General features: G+C 36.6%; 1 protein-coding gene across 4 annotated transcripts in view; it reads left to right on the top strand.

Annotated features, from left to right (window-relative positions):
* PAPOLA (poly(A) polymerase alpha) overlaps positions 1–7,052 on the top strand; it is a 57,043-nt gene extending 49,991 nt beyond the window's left edge. For 2 of the 4 annotated variants that reach the window (XM_082733225.1, XM_082733224.1), the window contains exons 20-22: positions 658–720; positions 2,758–2,832; positions 4,879–7,052. In XM_082733225.1, the coding sequence (XP_082589351.1) occupies positions 658–720; positions 2,758–2,832; positions 4,879–4,974 (234 nt within the window). In that variant the 3' untranslated portion in view covers positions 4,975–7,052. The remainder of the gene's footprint in view (positions 1–657; positions 721–2,757; positions 2,833–4,878) is intronic. The other 2 variants (XM_082733227.1, XM_082733226.1) reach the window with 1 other exon arrangement.
* Positions 7,053–13,063: the final 6,011 nt, after the last annotated feature.

Below are 13,063 nucleotides of genomic sequence, written 5' to 3'. Positions count from 1 at the left end.
TTAAATAGTTATTCTTAAAGGGATGTTAATTGCAAATATGGGAAAGTGCAGCCATCTTTGGCCTCCCTTTTCCTTCCTTTATCAAATGAGTTGTTTTTTAATATAACTATAATAAATTAAAAAATTAAGACTGGGAAGAGAGCATTTCTCAAACCACCTGTTCTTCAGGATGTTACTGAGTTTTACTAAGCAAGGGGGATTCTGTGATTAATTAAGTTGGGGAAAGTTAAAGAGGTACTCTTTATAGAACTTCTTAGAACCTTTTATAAAAAGTGCTGATATGTATGTGAATTTCCCAGAATGGCGGTGATAGGATTCCAAGTTTCTAAATTGTTAGATCAAAGAACTCTTTTTTTTCCCTCTTTCTTACAAAAAATATTTTATGAACTTAGTGGTTTAGGAAAGTACTTCAGGTGGTATTGATTAATAGTAACAGCTTTCTTCATATTCTTTGTTTGGAAGATATTGAAGCCAAATTAAATATGTTACATTAAAAATTTTTTTTCAAGTGAATGAGTAATCTACTTTAAGGCCATAGTTGATTTTACAGGTTAAATTATTTTATAATTAAAATTTTTTTTTATCAATTAAAGCATTGATTGGCAGATAATCTAAATTTTTCATTTTAGAGAATAAAGCTTTTTTTTTCAAAAACAGGATGAAACAAGCGAAGATGCTAACTGTCTTGCTTTGAGTGGACATGATAAAACAGAAACAAAGGTATACTAATTTAGCCTTGGAATACATACACAAGAGTACGGAAGATGTGATAGAAATGTCTCTAGAATATTGTATTGTCTTTTTGTTCTCTAGGTTGTAGGTTGCTTTTAGTATTCTTTTTAGAGAAGTGTTTGTCCCTTTTGAACGTTAATTTATAATGCTGAAATTGAATTTCTCAAATGTTTGAGGTCCTAATAAATGCAGGGTAATCTGGGTGGGTACTGAATGGCATAAAATGACAAGTGAGCCATGTTCCATGCCTTTAAAGGAACTTGTAATTAAGTAGAGAAGATAAGAGGTAGAAGCAACTAATTATATTATCAGAGAAGATCAGAGTAATCGAGGCTGCTGGGGTGGTGTGAAGGACAGGAGCAGTGGGATGTTATTTCTGACTGAAGAAGTATTAAGAGGCTTTGTAGGAAGACCTTGTAGTATTTGCCGTAGTCCTTGAAGGATATGTAGGATTTGGGGCAGTCCAAGATGAGAAGGTCATCTCACTCTTGGTGCGAACGTAGGCTATGTTTTGAGAACCAGTTTTTGGCAGAAGGCTCTGGCAAGAGCCTTTTGGAGTGCATGGGGCCTGAGATGAGGTAGATGAGATGAGAGAGTCGTTTAGCTGAACCACATTAGACTCTGGACATCATTTTTTCAGAAATTGGAATGTACTGTAGGCTTTTAACTTTTTCTTCATATTGTAGAAAATTTGGAAATCCTCTTCCTCCCAAATTATTCCCATAATCGACATTTTAGGAAGTATTCTTTTGGTGTCTTGATAGATTTTATTTGGGCACACATACTAATGCCTTTTGCTTTCAAATCTTTTTATTCACTCTGTAAACCAGGAAAAATTGTTCCTGTGATGATATAATTTACAAAATATTAATAGCTATCTTAAGGCCATAACCATATTGTATTCAAACAGTTCCAATTGTTGTAGTTATTTCTGTTAAAAAAGAGAGAGTTCTTCCTTACTGTAGTATTGACTGTGGGTAAATACCTGCTGTCCATTTATATTTATTAGACTAAATTTTTTTTTTAAAGATTTTATTTATTTATTTGACAGAGAGATCACAAGTAGGCAGAGAGAGAGGAAAGCTGGCTCCCAACTGAGCAGAGCCTGATGCAGGGCTTGATCCCAGGACACTGAGATCATGACCTGAGCCGAAGGCAGAGGCTTAACCCACTGAGCCACTAAATTAATGAAAGAGGAGTTACTGAGGCAAATAATATGCTTACTTGTAAAACTCAGTAGATCACTCCAGTTTGTGCTTCAGAAAGCCTGTACTTCCATTTCTGTTACCTGCATCCTGTTTACCCTCTTTTGTTTCATAAGAGAAAATTGACATTTCATTGTTTTATTACTATCTATGTTGTTTTACAGAAATTCAGATTTTTACATGTTTATTTTCATCTGTTTCTGGGTATATGTAGTATTTTGTTTTGTGCACAGCTTTAAAAGTGTTGAGAGCAGTGGCATGACGTGGTTCTCCCTATATTTTCAGATAGCACAGAGTAGATCAGGGCATTGATTATTGAGGAGGCGGGGGGAAAACAAACAAACAAACAAAAAGGAATATTTTAGGGACTTTTTTCTACTTTTAATCAAAGGTGTGGGAGCAGTTTTTATCCTTTTGAAAAGGTAGTTTTATTTAATAATATTAACCAGGTTTTGTTTTTTTCACATAAGCTAGGGCTTAGATTTCTAGTGTATTAATTATTGTCTGGGCAACATTTCATAATGTGCCTGTGTGTGTCTTTAATTATTATCTGCTCCAAATGTCTAAGTTGGAGGTAGTTGGAAAGTCAGGAGATATTCTGACTGTGCCCATGGAGTTAAAGTAGGCAAATAGAAATATAAGTGATGTGATGGGCGAGGCAGCCCGCGCCAGGCTCACTACATGATCTTGTGATGTGGTCTCACCTCTCTCTTGATCCTCCTGTTTTCCAAGTTGTCTTCTTTATTAGCCACCAAACCCAGTCATGTTCTTTTATTCTTTTTTTAAGTCTCTTTCCTCCCCCGTCCTCTTTGTCTCACAGGAACAACTTGATACAGAGACAAGTACAACTCAATCAGAAACTATTCACACAGCGGCTTCTCTGTTGGCCTCTCAGGTACTAAGTGCAAAAAGCAAGGAGAGTTTTATAAATGTTAAGATTAGTGTGGTATAATGAATTAAAATGAGCTTATACAGAAGACTGTTAAAATTTTCACTGTAACAGTAATTAACTCACTAGCATATCAGTGTGTATCGTAGTTTCAAGGTAGGGCATCAGATTCGATAGAACCGTTGTTTTGCACTGTCAAGATGCTAACCCATCCCCTTATATATTATTTGATACTGTAAATTATTTAAATCCTCACTAGTCACAATATGCAGTAGTCATATAAAGGTTTTCTCTACAGATCAAAGAGTGAATTTTGAGTCATGACAGAATTAAAAATTTCTTTGTGGATCTTTTTGTGAGGTTAAAATGATATTTTCTTTATAAAATGTGTTTCTGTCTCACATTTTACTCCTGATTTTCAATTATTAATGTAACCCATAATTATTTCAAATTATTTACTTGTCCTAGAAATTCTGTGATAGTCCCTTCTTACATACACTAGGCACCTAGAATCAATTTCTTTTTGAATACTGATTGGTGAACCTTCATTTTGTTTGTGAAACAATGGTTTTCTTTTTGAACCCTTTCAGTTTGAGTATATTTGGAATCTAGGGTATACTCTGACACAAAGTAAATACTTCTTTAAGTAGACGTGGAGCTGGTGATGCTCTGCAGCCCCACTGAGATCATTGCTGCTCACGGAACTGACGCAGCGATATTTGCTGCTTTGTGGCTCAGAGTTATTTTAATGTGGTAATTTTAAGATGTGTTTTTGCTAACTATTAACCCTCATAGCCTCTAAAGGGAGAAATACATTTTGACTTTCTAGAATGTCTTTTATTTCCATAATTTTTATCTAATAAAAATTTGGGGTCGAGGAAGTAACTAAAACAACACGAGGAAATGTGCTTGGCATTGATACCCGGACAAAGTAGTCTCTGTCAGTCTTAAGCTCCTGTGATGTGACTGCATGTCTTTTAGCCTGCCACATTACAATGGGGAACTGTTTTCAAAGTTTGTCTTATTAAATTCATCCCTATGGTGATGAGTACTCGTGGGTAATTTACCTTTTTGTATTTTTATGGGGAGGTAGAAACTTAATTTCTAATGGAAAGATTTGTAGAGACATTAAGAGAAAAATGACCCAGTTAATAAAAAAAAATGATGATGTAGATTACAAAAAAAACCCCCTATATTTGGTGATATAAGGGGTATATTTCTTTCCGGGAGATAATTATACTATTGTGGCTGTGTGTAATAAAGAATCCTTACTGTTTTGAGATGACTTGAAATACTTAAAACACATCTCTGGGATTTGCTTCAGAGTAAGCTTGGGAGTGAAGGCGGGGGGGACAGTGGATGGTTCTGGTTGGGCTGTTGGCTAAGCTTGGTAATGGCTACATGGGATTCATCATAGAATGCTCTACTTGTGTGGATGCTTGGAATTTCCCATAATAAAACATTTAAAAATTTATCTCTCTGTTTTTGAATGGTAAAGAAGGCTTGTGATTTAATTGTTTTTTTAACATGAAGTTTTCCTAAAATTTAGAATAACTAAATTATTGCTGAGTTGTATAGATTTAATTTAATAATGTGTAGGGTCAGAAAATAATGTCTTGGTAACTGCTTCTCCAGTGTGTGAGGTGAACTTTAAGTGTTCTCCCACACGGGGGTGCTCCAGCACCAGTTAACTTCACAACTGTTAGTGTTACTACAAGTAAACACAGTTAGTTTAACATGACTTTAATAATTATATGATAGGTCATTCTTAGAGGAGTGTGGCTGTAAAAGCTGTATTTTAAAATTACTTAAGAGTTTTCTGTGTATTGCTAAAATATTCATATTTTATTATCTTAAAATTACAAGTATAGAACATAATTTTATAGTAATAGCATATTTATTTGCACTTTATTCTTGTTTCTCTTTAAATTTTTAGTACTTCTATGGTAAGGTTTCCATCCATTTCTTAGAGAGTCAAGCAGTGGAACGTAAATCTCCTTTTTAAGTTAACAGTGCTTTGAACAATATTGTGTTCTTTGCTTTCGTTCTCAGAAAACATCCAGTACAGACCTTTCTGATATCCCTGCTCTCCCTGCAAATCCTATTCCTGTTATCAAGAATTCAATAAAACTGAGATTGAATCGGTAAAAACAACCTCAGGGGTCCATAAACAATATCTGCCAACTCAACCTGTTGTCTTCAAATGCTAAAAAAGGAGAATGGAGGGTACAAGACTAGACATGACTGAAAATGGATTTAGGTTTTTTTTGTGACCTCCCTTACTGGGCTAATCAGCACTTGATCGGAAGTCCAGGTTAGTATGTGAAGCCAGGAGTACTATTATTGTGTTAGCAACAGTTGCATTAACTATTTCAAAAAATTACTGCCTTTAACAAAAAAACAAAAACAAACAAAAAATACCAACCTCAAGCTATATTTGTATCCATAATTTGACGTCTGGATTGGGTTTATGTTTGATGCATTGTTTGGAAGATTTGCAATACAAACTGGCATAAGAATTCCTTGTTCAATGATGCACTTTTATGTATTTCTTTATTAGAAAGTAGAACTAATTTTAGATTTTCAGCTTGATGGATTTTTATTTTTTCCTGAAAAATTTCCTTTACCATTAGTCTTCAAATTGGATACCATTGTGCAGCGGCGTACTGTTCTGCTTCAGAGAAAGGATGGGAGGACATCTAGTTCAGTCCCTGTGCGGTAGCTGCAGCCCTTAACAATGAAATGTCAACTTGAAGGGTGTATATTTGACATTGAAATAATAATTAGGAAACAGTTGGTTTTGATGGGGTCATGATTAAGAAGTGATATATTAGTTTTATTTATAGAATTGTTTAGAGTGCATACAAATCAGCGATCAGCCAGCAGATATTTTTCTTTGAGCTTATTAAGCTCCATATTCTTTTGCCTTCAATCTGTTGTCTTTGAAACAAAGCTTTGTGCTCCTTCCCCCTTTTCTTTTTCCCTATTTGCTTATATGCAGAAGATAGAACTTAATTTCATAAGAAACAAAATGCCAGTATTTTCTTAAGCCATGATGTGAAACCAATGATCCTGTGGCCATGTGGCACAGAACACTAAATTTCGGTCTTGTGGCTGAAACTTTAGGGTGACTAAAAGAAATGCGAGTGGAACGTGATGCCCTATCTGGGACGGCCATTTGATCTCTGGACAGGCGGAATTTTGTACACTCCACAGAACTCCTCTCTGTAGTAAAGTTGATTTTCAGTTTTAAACACATGGGCAAAAGGCATTTTCTCCAAGAATTTTAAAGTAATTTTTATTTTTAAATGGTTGACCAAAATTTGTCAGTAAATTTTACATGTAGAAACATTTTAAAAATCATTTCTAGCAAGCACTTGGCATCTAGTCAGCTCTCGACTCCTTTTTCATTTTGTTTTATCCGATCAATAGATTAGGAACTCCTTTCTGCAAAGAAAAGAAGTCCTCATAATTAAGCAGCAGAGCATCCATCGTCATGAAGTATGAGGGGTGCTGGATGTTGATAAACTTAGTTATTCTTTCCTAATCTGGACAAAGCAGACCTAACGTTTTCTGATGAGCATGTTTATGACTCTTCATCGTGCTCCGTCCTATCACATGTGCATTTTTCATGTTAAACTGCAGTTACTTAAACTCTTCCCCATCCTCCTAAATTAATTTTCCAAAGTTGGAGTGTAGTTTTCCCCTTAGGCTATGCATTAATTGAGGCTTTCTTTTCAACGTACCTTATGATGTCGAGTAGGCAGTGTTTCCGCTTCCCACACCTTCGCTCCGCACACTCACCTTGCCCTTTCTCCCACCACCTAAGAAAAAAGATGGTCATGCTAACAGGTGAAGTGTACAAGGTGTGTGTGTGTGTTGTGTAGCTTCAGAGTTAGATTGAAATTGCCAGGCACAGATTTAGTCTTGTCATTTTGTTTACACATTGGGGGAAAAAAATTCAGTTTATTAAACGTTTCATGTAACTGCACCCAAGTTTTGCCAAGCTGGAAACTTGGACCTTTTCTGTGTAGTGACTTTTTAATTCTAGTTTTCATAACCTGGAGATCAGACTGTTGCTTTCGCATGATGTATGTAGTGTCTCATGACTGGAGTTTGCTTTGTTTTATAGTATCTGTACTCCTTGTATTTTTCAAGAGCTATTTTGTAAACAGATGATGTATTTCTCCATTGAAAACACAATAAAAAAAAAAAAAACAGCACAATCCCACAGTCGGCTGGTTTCTTTTGACTGACTTTATTTCTCTTGTTTTTCAGTGATAAATTGGTTCTGCTTTAAAAAGTTTATAGTGTGGCCGTAAGTGAAGATTTGCAAAAGAATGTACTTTGTTTACATTTAGAGACGATGTGCTTCTGGTTCTTTATGCTGTGGCAGCCTAGTATTAACCGATACCTTCCGTGATCACTGTTCTTCATAGAAATGATCATTGGGGAGGAAAACATGAATGTAGTCACTAATGATTCCCTCTCCACCGTCCCATTGCCCACAGAACTTATTTTTGTGTATGTAGACTCTATGCCTTTTCTGTATATTTGTTTCGTGCATGTAGACCGTGTACTGCTGGTTCATTTCCTTTTCAGAACTGTTGGTTTTCAATGCAGTTGGTGATTATTTCTATGTCAGCAGGTGGCACTGTTGTTTTTCAGTGAATTTAGGATTATAGACCACAAACCGGCTAGGATCTTCTGTTTCTCATTTTACTAAACCCAAATCAGATACTGCTTTTTTTAAACCCCCAAATGCTCAATATTGGATACGAAATTCATGGATTAGGAGAGAACTGCTTTGAACATTTGTAATGGCCAGCTCCTGACTCTGGCGATCTTAAGTGCTTCCAGTGGAGGGATGGACCTTCTGATGTCAAAGCCATTATTCTAATGAACATGCAGTTGTGTTTATTTTTTTTCCGAAATTCCAAATTCTGATACCTTTATTATACATAAAACAAGATATGACTGCAACATGGGATGACTTGTCATTAAGCTTTTGGGACTGTTTAGTAAAAGGGAAGATACTGTACAAATTACCCTTGACTCCATTGTTCACATCTACAGAGTTGAACTTGGGGGACTTACTCTACCTCGGTAGACACCTAAACATGGGACTGAATTGCCCACTTTCTGACTTTGATCCCCCACATGGTCTTTTCGATTTTTCGTGCATCTTGCTGAGTTTGTAAAACAATTGAAAGTTGTGTGTTTTGTGGGTATAGTCTGCAATAAAGTTTGTATTTTTCTAATTAACACCTGTTTTTTTCTCCACACAGAAAAAATGTTTTAGAGCTCTGCGTAGTATTAATTCTGCCTGCACTCAAGGTGGCAATGAGTGATCAGCAGCTCCAATTAGTAATTTATGTAGGAAAGGGTAGATCGTTAACATCCATAAGCTTGCAGACCAGGCCCTGGGAATGCTCACTGTTCGTGCACTTAAATGCATTTAAGCAAAAAGAGAAACTGTTTATCTAAAAAGGTATTGCATAATCCTTTGGCTATACTTTTGCCTGTTTTAATTCTGATAAAAGAACAGCACAAGGAATATTAATTGCTTTTAGCCCGAATTATGTGGTTTTTGTTTTTGTTTTTAATTCTCTGCTTTATTCCTTTACTGTTTTTTTTCCCAAACCAGAATCCAAGTGGATGCTGTCTTAACTTAGCCCTGAACTTCTTGGTATGTGAGCTGTTAAGTGTGTTCTGTAATAAACTTGACTTTCAGTCATACAGCGACAAGTGGTCTGTTTATTTCTGTGTAGTATCTGTTTTTCATATTTGTATAATCAATTTATTCATCCTTTCTCTATACTTACCAGTTTAAACATTCTTGTGACATCTTACATAGCTTTATTGGCATCAAGAAAGATAGCATCAGTATTTCTGAGCCATGAATTTTAGAAGTGGTTGCATATACTTCATCCTAGAACTGATTTCATGTACTTGGGAAGTCATTTCAGCTTCTGCTTCTCTTCCTCAGAGACATTTTTTTTTTTCCGTGTTCTGCGAACGTCATTGTAGCTGATCAGTGATCAATCATACATGGATTTTGCTGAAAGGTTAGAATTTTTTAAGTGCATTTTATTTCTTTCCTCATCTCCCAGTTCACAGGCCTTTCCTCAAAAGGATAGAATTATGCTAGACTCGAGTTCACATTTCATAAAGCTCACATTTGTCTGAAAGGTTGTGATTGTAATTACTGTGCTTTTCTTCTGCATTTGCCTTTTTTTTTTTTTTTTAATGTTCCACATTTACAGATAGCTAAAAAATCGTATCTACAAAGGGAAGAGTATTGTTTAGATTTCGTACCTTAACCACCAACTATTTAGAATGTTAACTTTGGGGGCACGTGGGTGGCTTGATGAATTAAGCTTTCCGCTCAGGTCATGATCCCAGGTCCTGCGATCAAGCCATGCATCAGCTTCCTGCCTGGTGTGGAGTCTGCTTCTCCCTCTGCTTCTGCTGCTCCTCCAGCTTGTGCTGTCTCCCTCTCGCTCTCTCAAGTGAAATAAATAAAATAATAACTAAATTAAAAATAATAAAATGTTAACTTTGAAAATATTTATACATTAAGACAATGCATTAACTTTCCTTCTGTTTTGGATATCTTTAAATTGCATTAGTAGGATAGGAAATGGATCCTCTTATGAAAAATAGGAGTAGTCTGTTGTGTGTTTTCTTCAAAGCTTTATATTTTTGCTGCGATATTTCTAAGGTACAGGATAATCCCTTAAATCAAAAATAGTTTCCTCCAGGCGCCTGGGTGGCTCAGTGAGTTAAAGCTCCCTTAGGCTTAGGTCATGATCCCAGGCTCCTTGGATCGGACCCCTCCCCCACCCCCCCACCTCTCTGCTCAGCAGGGAGCCTGCTTCCCCCCCTCTCTCTGCCAACTTATGATCTCTCTCTCTGTCTCTCTCTCTTTCTCTGTGTAAAATAAATAAATTTTTAAAAATCTTTAAAAAAAAGTTTCCTCCTTGCCACCCAGCTTAGAGTTTTTGTTTAAGATATGTTCTTGTTTGTTTTGTACTGGTGACAATGGATTTATGTTACACCCTCCACACTCCCTCCTCCCTAGGTGCCAGAATCGACCAGGGAAAGCCTAACAGCGTGTGGGTTTGGTTTTACATTATGGAATAATTATTATAATTGTGGACTTAATGTTGTGCAATAAATGGTGAGGGTCTGGGAGCTCCAGAGCTGATTGACCCTGGGCTCAAACTTGCCACTGACACTTAGTCTTAGCTGTAGAGTGCTTTTTTCTACTTGAGCATGGATCTCACAGCCATAAGACCAGTGACCTGAGACATACTACAGTGAAAATACAGTATTTGGAACAGTATAAATTCAGTAACAAATATCATGGTCTTCAGTACATTATATAAAAATTGCTTTACCTGTAGTTGAATATTTTTCAAACCATTGCATCATTGGATGGAAATAAAACATCAGAAGGAAAACCATTAAGGTTTAAGTCGCAGGCTGAGTATAATGTCAATGACATTATGAGTAACAAAGTCAGTGACAATGACAATGACAATGATAACAGACATACCGTGAGTCTCATGCATCTTGATGCTTGGAAATACTCAGACTGCATTCTGTTTGCACCTAATTGGGATGTTTTTAATTTCATATTAGGTGATTAGGACCTGATTTAAAAAGAAAAAAAAAAAAGAAACCTAAGTCTCTTAAAAATACTTTGTAAGCCTTTTAGAAGCATTTCATTTAATTAATTTGTAAGATGCTATTTTCTGATTCAACAGATTTCAGTCTGAAAATATGTATTTTGAATAATTCAAGAATTTTAGTGTTATGGGTTTCTTACAGCTCCTTGCAGACAGTTCTCTCAGTCTTGTGTGTTTTCTAATAATGTCATATAGTCCTAAAATCGTTAAAAAAAATTTTTTTTAGTGTAATACAGTTTTTGCTTTAAGAAGACTTATGGAAATGCAAAACAGCAGTTATTTCTGGGGAGTAAAGTGATCTCGTGCCACTGCTGTTCCCCTCTGAGTTCTCGTATATACACACATATGTGGATATCTGGGTTCTTTTCAAATTTTAGGCATAAGAAAGTAGGTATATGTATTTTACTGTAATAATGCAAAATGTCCCAACTTTGTGCTTGTTCCTTGTGGATGCTGTCTCTCTCTTGGCACAACACCCTCCTTACAAACTTTCACACTGTGTGGTGCCTGGTGCTATGTGATTTCCAGAAATCTGGCATGAGAATTGGTCCTTGTTTGCGTATTCTGACTGCAGAGGAGCTGTTAATAAAGAGATTGATGATAAAGTTGTTGAAAAGAGACAGTTGGGCAGAACTGCTCCCCATGAGTGACAGAGGGCATGATCTGCCTTCACAGCCAAGAAAGCCGCCCCCAGCAGAGAACCGACCGTGCCTGGACACTGTGCCAAGACTATTAGAAGGGGTTTTACTGCACTATTAGACTCCTACATCTCTTTAATTTAGACTTGCTTCCCATACCCGTCTTTATGCTTAAGTTCGTGGAATGAGGGCTCAGGACATATTATTTGCAAATGGGACACACACTTCCCAACTGTACAGTAATTATTCTTGCAGATTCTTAAAAACACTTATAATTCATCCTAATTTGGCTTGGTAAAATTAAGTTTTATTTAGAAAGTAGGACTACAGTTTTTATAGAAAGCCTGCTTTTCTAGATGGCAGCCTCAAAATCTTGAGTTAAGTCTGATAATCTCAAGAAGCAGCATTGGCTGAAGTAAATATTGGTTTATGGGTTGTTTAGTCATAATTACTCTAATTGTGTATATATTTTTTTAACCTATCGCTGATAGAAGCTTAGGCTGCTGGCATTCAGTTAAGCTTTTGTCTGTGTGGTCTCCTTGATGGTCCCCTAGAATTTTGCCACTCTAACACTGATTTTAAAGATAGAGATTTTGCCTAAATGTTTTTAACTGTCCTAGGTTATTTGAGAATTATGTTATTGGTCAGCTGTCTTTTAAGGACACTACTATGTCATTGTGGGTTTTTTTTATAAAGTGACCCAGATGTGGATAATTTAGTTTCTTGACAATGAAAAGTCTTGTGTAATTTTGCAAGTATCATTTTTTCCATCTGCCAAAACTGTTGGGTGGATGTATACACGCCATACACAAACATAAACGTGTATTTCACGGGTTTTTTTTTTTTTTAACTTTAAAAATATGTTCATAAGATCTCAAAGTTAGATGGAACCTAGTGAAGCGTCTAGTTCATTATTACCCATGACAGCCTCAACCTTTGCCATTGTGGCGGGGGGGGTGTCCAGATTTCATCATTTCCATTGCTGGGCTATACTTAAAATGGCAGATTGAGCTGCCATTCCTTCATTCCCAGTAGTCTTTTTTTTTTTTTTTTTTTTTAAAGATTTCATTTATTTATTTGAGAGAGAGGCAGTGAGAGCATGAGCGAGGAGAAGGTCAGAGGGAGAAGCAGACTTCCCATGGAGCTGGGAGCCCGATGTGGGACTCGATCCCAGGACTCCGGGATCATGACCTGAGCCGAAGGCAGTCGTCCAACCAACTGAGCCACCCAGGCATCCCATTCCCAGTAGTCTTACTGTTCCTTTTAGAGGCAAGTTCTGACCAGTTTCTACTTCTTTAACAGGAAACCTTTGAAAGAGATTGCTGAGTTTTCACTGGTGGTTTTTCTTCCCTTCAAGTAAAATCAAGTGCTGGCAGGTGTTTTTTGGCCAGTGCATTAAGACTGTGAAGCCAGACCAGACCAGACCAGAGGACGTTAGCACATCACTCGTTCCATAAACTTTGAATCGTGGTGATCCAACCCTTCCCGTGCATTCTCCAGCAGCTGGAAAACTGGAGGGGAATTAGTTCAAACTCCTACCTTTGAGTATATCATAATCAGGACAAGTCTTCCAAGTGGAGTAGTACTTCTGGGAGTAATGGGGCAACTTGTCCTTAGGGTTATATCAGATTCTTCTAGTAGACGTTCTTGAGGTTGATGTTAAGCATGAGCTGTCGCTAAGCTGGGGATACACTGATATAGGAATAAAGAGTTTGGATATACGCCAGTAATTTACAGTAGCTAAATAAGCTTAAGTAATTTGTCAAAGATCGTGTAACTTTTCTCCACGTCTGTTTGACTTTAAAGTTTTTTTTTTCCCTCTGCCATTCTACATTGTTCTTGACTTACCTTTGATTTAGGAGGAAATAAAAGAGAACATTTGTAGGATCGTTGGTATAGTGAGCC

This window comes from Mustela nivalis (assembly GCF_964662115.1).
Source record: "Mustela nivalis genome assembly, chromosome: 6".
NCBI classification, from domain to species: Eukaryota; Metazoa; Chordata; class Mammalia; order Carnivora; family Mustelidae; genus Mustela; species Mustela nivalis.
Note: the sequence above shows the minus strand (reverse complement) of the source record. Positions and strands in the feature narration are given on the sequence as shown.